Raw genomic sequence first — 9,552 nt, 5'->3', positions numbered from 1 at the left:
CGATCATGCATAGTCTCCTCATTTATCAATTCATTAACCTTGGCATATGAATTTAGCATCATAGTAGGTAATTGAATTTTAAATCTTAATTACCAAAAACGTTGTATTACTTGTGGTGATAAAATTAAAAAATAATGGCAGAAGTTAAGAAATTGACATAATCACGTAGAACAAATTTAAATAATAATAATAAAATTCAATTTAGATGAATAGAAGAAATAATGAACCTGCACTTTGTATGAACAAAAAAATAAAAAGAAGAAGAAGCAAGCAATACATACAAAGTAAAAAATGAAGAATTTGCGGCTCTCAGTGAATATCTTCCTAAAAAAGATGAGGAAAGCAATAGAGGTTTTATTGAGGGGAGAAAAAGAAAAGAAAAAAAAGACAAAGACAAAGCATAGAAAGTGGAAAGAGAAAATAACATCATTTTTCAAACTATTTAGGAAACTAATATCTTGAGTTTGTTGGACTCGATTTTGCTAACAAATCATGTCTTAAAAACTCGATTTCCTGAGGCATCTCGAGTTCTTGCACTGAAAAACCAAAGACCCCAACTCTCTACTTCCTTCTTCCTTCTTCTTCTCCAACTCAAAAATCACAATCTTAGCACTGGCATCAGAGTGGCTCTTGAAATTAAAAAAAAGGGGGGAGATTCGAAGAAAAAGAGAGAAAGCAAAGATAAACCTGATTCGCCACTGAGATGATAACAAGTGGGTATAGGTCTCCTCTTATTCTTCGTGGGTATGAATAGGGTTTGTTGGGTTTTGGTTTGCAGGTTCCGATCAGGATGAGTTGTGGCACAATTGTTGGTTTTGTGTTTGTCAGTTCCGATCGGTATGAGGTGGTGGTGTGTTTGTTGGGTTTGGGTTTGAGTTTATAGGGTTCCGATTAGCTATGAAATTGAGGTGCTAGGTTTGGGTTTGTGAGGAAGGTTTTGATTGGAACGATCGTACCTAGGTTTTGTTGGTTTGGGTTTGAAGAATTTGCTGGAGTTGGTTGGAGGCAACGAAAGGAATTCTGTGTGAAACTCTAGTCCCCTGAGCTCGATTTCAATGTGGCCAAATCAAGGAACTTGAGTCTGTTGTGCTCAAGTTACGATAGCAAAATCGACTCTAACAAACTGGAGATGTTAGTTTCCTAAATAGTTTGGAAACTGTGTTAACTAACAAAATTTTTTGAAAATTTGTGTTATTTTGAAAAAAAATCTCATAGAAATATTTAATAAGAAGAGAGATAATGAGAATGCTATTAATTAGATAAGTATTTAATGATGTAAAGAATGATAAAATATATATATATATATATATTTTACCATTAGATCTTTTGGAAATCTATAGCTTAAATAATCTACATGGAAGCTTCTCTTCTCATTCTACCTTTAATATAATAATGCATCTTTCACTTGGAACCGGATCCTCTCCATTTCAAAGTGAAATGGAGAGGCTCCAGTTCACGGTGGGGATTGAGTTCAAAATTATCAAGGGCTAAAAAAGTGCCACGTCATTTAAAATGAAAACACTACACTTAACCCCAGTTAAACACTTAAACCGGAGGATTTATTTAACTCAACCGGACAAAAAAAAACTTTTTGGAGGGAAAAGTGAAACAGAGTTAGAGGTATATCTGTGCACTGAAAAACAAAAAAAAAAAAACCTTATAGGAGGGAAAAGGTTCACAGAAGGTTAGAGATATATCCCACGTTCAATGCTTCATAGATTTTAACCAAAAAAAAAAAAAAGCTTCACAGAAGGTTCAAAGAATGTAAGACATCTCTGTTTCTATCTTGCCATCCCACGTTCAAAGCTTCATAGATTTTAACCCAAAAAAAAAAAAAAAAGAGCTTCGCAGAAGGTTCAGAGAACAAGTTCAGCTTCAAAGCATCTCTGTTTCTATCTTGCCAAAACAAAGGTATATCCGTAAACTTGTTTATGCTTATCTTATTTGATGTTTGATCATTTTTCTACATTTATATTGTTGTCAAGGAGCAATAGCCTAATACAGAGGAGTGATAATCACCAGACAAAGATCTTTCAATAATAAACATAGGGACAACACATGGGCAATTATTGTTCAATCTCACCACCATTGCCCCCAGATATTGACAGGGACGAATCAATCAAAGTTTTGGAAACCCAAATAAGCAAAAAAAATTAAAGGAAAATTTTTTACCTGCTGCTCAATTCCAGGGACTTGAAGCACTTTCTTATTCACCTCTCTTATAATGTAAGAAAAGCAGTAAAAAATTAACGTCTTAGGCAATTGTTGTCATATAATAATAGAGAAACAAGATATAATGAATGAATAAACAAGACTAAACTCCGAAAACTGACTATGTAATTCAAAAGAAACTATCCAAAGAATAATCTTTTCTCACCAATATTGCCAATGATGAATCAAGAAAACAGAACACTCAAATAGCAATGAGATTACCATGATAAGAAACTACATAATAAGAATCACAGTTAAGACTTACAGGTCCCTAATGGTTTGATCAAAGACCTTCTTCATTGTAGCTGATGTTTAAATAAATTTTTTCAAGTCAGGGGGTTCATTTGAACCCCCTAATATGAACCCCCAAAATGTATGTGCAGCTGCCCCTGATTACTGAACATAAGAAAATGAGTTTTACTCACAAAAAAAGAAAATGAGTTAATTTTTGAACGTTTTCCCTAAAAACAAAAGGATGGTATAGCAAGTGTACTCTAGTCATGGCCCTTATGACCAATGAATATGCCTTTTTTAGTAGCTTTTTTGAAAAAAAAAAAAAACACCTGCCATTAACACGTGCAACTTTGATATTTAATGACTAATTGTAGAGATTTGCTGATAAGGGAACTTTATCAAAGTAAATTTGTCACTCAAAAAGGTAAGTATCTTGTCAAATACTTCGTGATAAATCTCACCATACTTTATAACTAAATAAGATTGAACATTGAAATTTCTGTTTAGACCCCAATGTGAATTAATGAGCAAAATTATCAAATTATATTGGTGAAGTGATCCACTCAAACAATTAATTTTTAACTATAGTTAAGCAATTAACAAATCAATAAGTAATATAAAAAGCACATTAAGCATGACATAACATTTGGTGATGAAGTGGAAAATCAAAGAAGAATATCTTTAATGGAGAAACCACTTCAGAAAGTAGATTAGGAAAGTATATTTTTACGACCTCACTCAAGCGAGAGACATGCAAAATCTCGGACCTTTAATGTTCCACTTAAGCAAGTTTACCATCTTGCTTGAGCACACCTCACATTGCACTTCATCGATCTTGACCTTTGCTCGAGCAAACCTTTTTAGTAAGCATTTCTTTGAGTAGCTCTAAATATAAACTAAAAAACTAACTAGATTTTCAAACGGATAAAATTACATCAATAAATTTGAATTTATTACCATAAAATGTTATGGAATGGATCAACACTAAAATCCTTACACACATGATCCTAATTCATAGTGTAATCAATAAGTTTAGTGGCACAATTTAAAAAAATATATATATTTCCACAGCTGTTAATATAGTCTATTATAATCTGTTCATAAGAAAATAGTATCAATGATGAGTTTATGTGAAATTAAAAAATGATTACTTGCATGCTTAATGTGGATTATGGACATATATAGAGAGGTGATCAAAAAGATACTGTTGTGGTGTTGATCACAAGGTTTAGATATTTCAATTAATAAATTTCTCCTTTGAAAAAAAAAACATCTCATAATAAATAAGTTCTTTAATCATAATAAGAAGATTCTTTAATAATGATTCTTGATGGCATATTATGAATGCAAGATTTTAAAGAACATGTTTATTACTATCATGTTTAAATTGACTGCCCTTTGAGTGAGTTGAGTTGAAATCATGCTTGGTCATCTTGAATTTTTATGTTTAGTAACAAAAATATATAACATTTCTCTCATATGAGGTACATCCTCATTAGTATGTTGATCATTCATTACATCCTTATTTTTTTTTTTTACATCATCTCTATTTTGAAAATAAATGATAGGTGAAAGTTATAATAAATTTATGTTCAATTTTTTCTAGGGATAATGATGGGAATACATGTTCCTTCTCATGTGCCCATGGAATCTACCCCATTTAAAGGGATGGAGTTTGAAGCGGATGAGATTGCATATGGTTTTGATAATGAATATGGCAGAAAGGCTGGTTTTAGTATTAGAAAAGAGTATGTAAATAAATGTAAAAAGACTGGTGTGGTTACTTCAAGAAGATTTGTGTGTGCAAAGGAGGGAGTTCGAGGCAAAGACAAGAGAGATCAGAATGTAAAGAATCCACGAGCAGAAACAAGATGTGGTTGTGAAGCACGTTTGGTTATTGTACTTAATCGAGATAGTAAAAAATATGTGGTGAGTGAATTTATTGCTGAGCATAACCACTATCTCCACCTTCCATCAACTGTGCACATGATGCCATCACAACGGAAAGTGGATGCAACTCATGCTATTGAAATTGATTTGGCACATGAATCGGGATTAAGACTAAAGCAATCTTATGAGCTTCTTAGTAAGCAAGTTGGTGGATATGAAAATCTTGGTTTTACCAAGCAAGATCATAAAAACTACTTACGTAGTAAGCGACAGAGAGACATGGAGCATGGGGCAGCTGCTAGCTTGGGAAGATATTTTAGTCGTCAACTTAAGGAAAATCCTTCATATTATTTTGCTACTCAATTGGACTGTGAAGAGTTGATTACTAATATCTTTTGGGCCGATGCAAGAATGATCATTGACTATAGCCACTTCGGTGATGTAATAACGTTTGATACAACGTATAGCACAAATAGAGATGCAAGGCCACTTGGAGTATTTTTGGGTCTCAATCACCATAGAGAAATTGTTGTATTTGGAGGTGCACTTTTATATGATGAAACGATTGAATCTTTTGTATGGTTATTTGAGACTTTCTTAGAAGTAATGTCTGAAAAAAAGCCAATCACTATTTTCATAGATCAAGATGCAGCTATGTCAACTGCAATAAAAGTAGTCATGCCTGAGACATATCATGCATTGTGTAGTTGGCATATGTGGCAGAATGCTGAGAAACACTTGGGTCATTTACTAAAAACTAAGCCTCAATTTAATGTTGATTTCTTAGCATGTATCTATGAGTATGACGGTGAAGATGAGTTTCTTACAGCTTGGAATGAAATGCTAGATAAGTACAATGTTCGTGAAAATAAATGGCTAATTGATCTATTTAAATTGAAGGAAAAATGGGCCCAAGCATATGTTAAGAGAACTTTCACTGCAGGAATGAAGACAACCCAGCTTAGTGAGAGTTTCAATGCTGACTTGAAGGATTGCTTGCATACTGATCTCAATATAGTAGAGTTTTTCACTCATTTTGAAACAATTGTCAATCAAAAGCGGGATAAGGAGTTAGAAGCAGAATACAACTCTAGAAAGAAATTTCCAAGATTAAAGCTCAAAAGCTCTCCTATGCTTAACCAAGTAGCAACAGTGTACACACCTAAGTTGTTTGATTTATTTCAGACAAAAGTTGAAGAGGTAATGACACTTTCCATCCTAGAACGCAATGTGAGTCAAACACATAGTTATGTGGTTGGAGTTTTCAATCAAAATGGAAAATATGAGGTCATGTGGAATCCATTAGATGAGACTCTATCTTGTAGTTGCAGAAAGTTTGAGTCATTTGGTATTTTATGTAGGCATGGTTTGAAAGTTCTTGATGTATTAGATATCAAGTTGATTCCTAATAGATATATCATGAAGAGGTGGAGAAGAGATGCAAAAGATGGAAGCGGAAAAAATTGCACAACACATAACATTAACCCGGATACTCGACTGGAATATGTAGATCGGTTTCGAGATTTATGTCCAAAATATATTCAATTGGTGGATGAGGCGTGTGAAACTAAAGAAGGCCATAATATCCTAAGCTTAGCAATTGCAGATTTGAAAAAAAAAACTTTGTGACCTTAGGAATTGCAAAGCTAATGTAGAAGAAGACATCATTAGGCCTTCCACTGATTTTGCAAACAAAGAAGATCAATTATGTGCTTCGATTACGATTGTACCAAAAGGGATAAAGAAAAGAGAGGTTCATCGTAATAAAAAGCGTAGGACGAAATCATGGATAGAAAAGATGAGGAAACCAAAGGAAGGCACATCAAAGAAGCAAACAAAGAAAAGAAAAGTGCAGGAGATAATCTTCAATTATCCTTATTTTCACCATTCTATTTTATTTTTACACATTAATATAGTATATTATTATTATTGCTAAACTAGTACAATTTTTACAGGAAATATATGCATATGACGTCATGGCACAAAAGCAAACTGAGGATATATCTTCTGGAAATATTACTAGTTTTACACAACTTTTAATGGTAAAGATATTTACAATTATATATTTTATTTTGATATTAATAATAGTTTAGATGCATGATTTGATAATTTTAATACTAAGCTTGTGATATGTGTAATGTGTAATTGGATTTTTTGTAGTCGGCTTCTACAAGTTCTGCAGTACATCAAGGAGGCTCATCAGCAAGTGTTGCATTAGTATCACATTTAGAGAGTACATCAAGTGTTGTAGGCTCCAATGACAAAATTAATGGCGCTGGAGGTCTCTTGACTCAAGGAAGTGTTGCAAGTGGAGGTCTCTAGTTTAGGATCATGTTTTATAATCTAGGACGCATGTCCAGATTAAGTGTTCTTGATTTGTAATTTTCCTAGTTTAGGACTGGAGTTTTGATGGTCCAAAATTTAGTCATATTCAAAATGTTTAGATTTTTTATTATTTGGAAAGAATACTTAATTTGCATGTGTGATGTATCTCTGCAAGGTGTTAATTTCTGCATAATTATTTGTTGCTGCAAAAATTGTTACTATTTCTGCATAATTTCTGCATAAGTACTGTTACTTTTACTGCATAATTACTGTTAAAGTTACTGCATAATTAATGTTACTGTTACTGCATAATTACTGTTAAAGTTACTGCATAATTGATGTTACTGTTACTGCATAATTGATGTTACTGCATAGGTCTGGTATTCCATGGCATAAATATGTTTTTCTGCATAATTGTTATGCTAGGCAAGAGTTGTTTTTACTGCATAATTACTGTTAAAGTTACTGCATAATTACTGTTACTTTTACTGCATAATTACTGTTAAAGTTACTGCATAATTAATATTACTGTTACTGCATAATGTTGAAGTTACTGCATAATTGATGTTACTGTTACTGCATAATTGATGTTACTGCATAGGTCTGGTATTGCATGACATAAATATGTTTTTCTGCATAATTGTTATGCTAGGCAAGAGTTGTTTTTACTGCATAATTACTGTTACTTTTACTGCATAATTACTGTTAAAGTTACTGCATAATTAATATTACTGTTACTGCATAATTACTGTTGAAGTTACTGCATAATTGATGTTACTGTTACTGCATAATTGATGTTACTGCATAGGTCTGGTATTGCATGACATAAATATGTTTTTCTGCATAATTGTTATGCTAGGCAAGAGTTGTTTTTACTGCATAATTACTGTTAAAGTTACTGCATAATTACTGTTACTTTTACTGCATAATTATTGTTAAAGTTTCTGCATAATTACTGTTAAAATTACTGCATAATTATGTTACTGTTACTGTTACTGCATAATTCATGTTACTGCATAGGTCTGGTATTGCATGACATAAATATGTTTTTCTACATAATTGTTATACTAGGCAAGAGTTGTTTTTATATGTAAGTGTTGCTGTGAGGAGAAAAAATTTATATAAATATGACAAGTTTTGAGCTGTATGCATGTTAATTGGTGTGTCAATTTTTCTTTTGCATGAGTTTTACAATCCTTATCTACATGAGTTTTACTATCCTTTTCCTCTCCTTATAAACACTCCACATAACCAACTAAGTACTTGTGCACACCCACATGCAGAGTCCCCTACACACCCTTACACACAGCGACTTTACCCGCACCACCTATGCAGCACACCCTTACACCTACTTAAAAATATCTACAAATACCAATAGCCCACAACTGTCAAAATCTTTACTTACAAATATCTATAAATATCCACATTCCACCTATCACAATCCTTACAATTAAAATTCAATCCTTACAATAACAACTGTCACAATCCTTACAATCAAAATTCAATCCTTACAATAACAATTGTCACAATCCTTACAATCAAAATTCAATCCTTACAATAAAAATTCAATCCTTACAATAACAAATGTCACAATACTACTTTTGAAGACTCTAGGCCATTATGTGCAGGGCATGGTGCAGCTGATGCACTGTGAAGCTGTGCATAGCATTCTTCATTCGGTTTGCCATCTTTTACAATCTTACGATGAATAGACATTTTGAACTTTCCTTCTTCATCGAGTTTCCCTACCCCTCTTGTCTTTAAGTGTCCATTTTCTGGCTTGCAATCAATTGTTACTCGAAGCCCTGCACCATGATGCACAAAATTATTGTTACTTGTTTTTCAATATTGTTTGTATATGGCATCATTAATCATATGCAAGAAAAAAGAACAATGCACCCATCACGAGTAGAATAAAAAAGAAACAATGCATCAACCCTGAACACTTCAGTATTTATGACAGTTCCAAAAAAGAAAACCATACCTATAAAGGCATGTTTAGTCTTAATGTTACTCTGCTCACAGTCTGCACAAGCAGCTAGACTATAAACACTTAAACTCATCATACTGTCATACACATGAAAAAAAAAAAAAACAGATCAAGAAATACTCCAATTTGGACCAAAAAAAAAAAAAATCCTAACTTTTGAGGAATTCATTTCAAATGTCTGCTAGAGCAAATACTCGCTCACCATTAAGCAATTAAAAAAATCATTATTTGAAGTAATTTTCGGTTTATAGCTAATCAAGAAAAACATGGAACATGAATTAGAAAAATTCATGAATTAGTTTGACAATGGTAAAACGCATTCATCAACTTAAAGATTATGATGAATATATAACAACTTTAAATCAGCAAAGCAAAACTTCACAAAAGTTTGGGATTTAGTCCTCTCATGGTGAAAAATGACAAAAGATATATGCTTGTTTATTTAAAAGGAAAACAAGTAGGTAAACCACCATATATACATACAAATTCTGTTAACAAGAAAACAAGAGACATATAGCTATTAATCCATCTAAGCTTTGGCCACAATAAATGGGGAAAATTCATAAAACAAACTCTTGTTCATAAGCTCATTTGTGCCTAAATTTAAATGCAATTTCTGCTTTATTGTATAGATCAGTACCATATTTGTATAACTTAGAAATGCCCAATTAGAATTAGAGTTCATAAATCAGTAACATATCCGTATAACATTGAAATGCCCAAGAATTAAAGTTCATCTAGAAATATTTGAAGATTTATTAAAAGAAAAAACATTTCACCAAATTTTCAAACATTCTTTTGAACCAAAAACCCAGAATGTTTGAGGGAGGCCTTAACATATAAAAATCTAAATTGACTACTTAAAATTTGGGCTAAACTTGTTAAGTATGATTGGTAACAAT

At 32.4% G+C, this 9,552-nt stretch overlaps 1 protein-coding gene across 1 annotated transcript; it reads left to right on the top strand.

Moving 5' to 3' along the window:
• Nucleotides 1-4,059: 4,059 nt before the first annotated feature.
• On the top strand, nucleotides 4,060-6,657 carry LOC115974066 (protein FAR1-RELATED SEQUENCE 5-like). Its single transcript, XM_031094284.1, has 3 exons — nucleotides 4,060-5,841; nucleotides 6,291-6,377; nucleotides 6,496-6,657. The coding sequence occupies exons 1-3, from the start codon at nucleotides 4,060-4,062 to the stop codon at nucleotides 6,655-6,657; spliced, it is 2,031 nt and encodes a 676-aa protein (XP_030950144.1).
• The last annotated feature ends 2,895 nt before the right edge of the window (nucleotides 6,658-9,552 follow it).

This window comes from Quercus lobata, chromosome 2, assembly GCF_001633185.2.
Source record: "Quercus lobata isolate SW786 chromosome 2, ValleyOak3.0 Primary Assembly, whole genome shotgun sequence".
NCBI classification, from domain to species: Eukaryota; Viridiplantae; Streptophyta; class Magnoliopsida; order Fagales; family Fagaceae; genus Quercus; species Quercus lobata.
This window is presented reverse-complemented; position numbering and strand designations above follow the sequence as displayed.

Coding starts and splice junctions, on each gene's coding strand:
- LOC115974066 (XM_031094284.1), top strand. CDS start 4,060: ATGGGAATACATGTTCCTTCTCATGTGCCCATGGAATCTACCCCATTT. Junction 5,842..6,290: donor CGGATACTCGACTGGAATAT/GTAGATCGGTTT, acceptor CAATTTTTACAG/GAAATATATGCATATGACGT. Junction 6,378..6,495: donor GTTTTACACAACTTTTAATG/GTAAAGATATTT, acceptor GATTTTTTGTAG/TCGGCTTCTACAAGTTCTGC.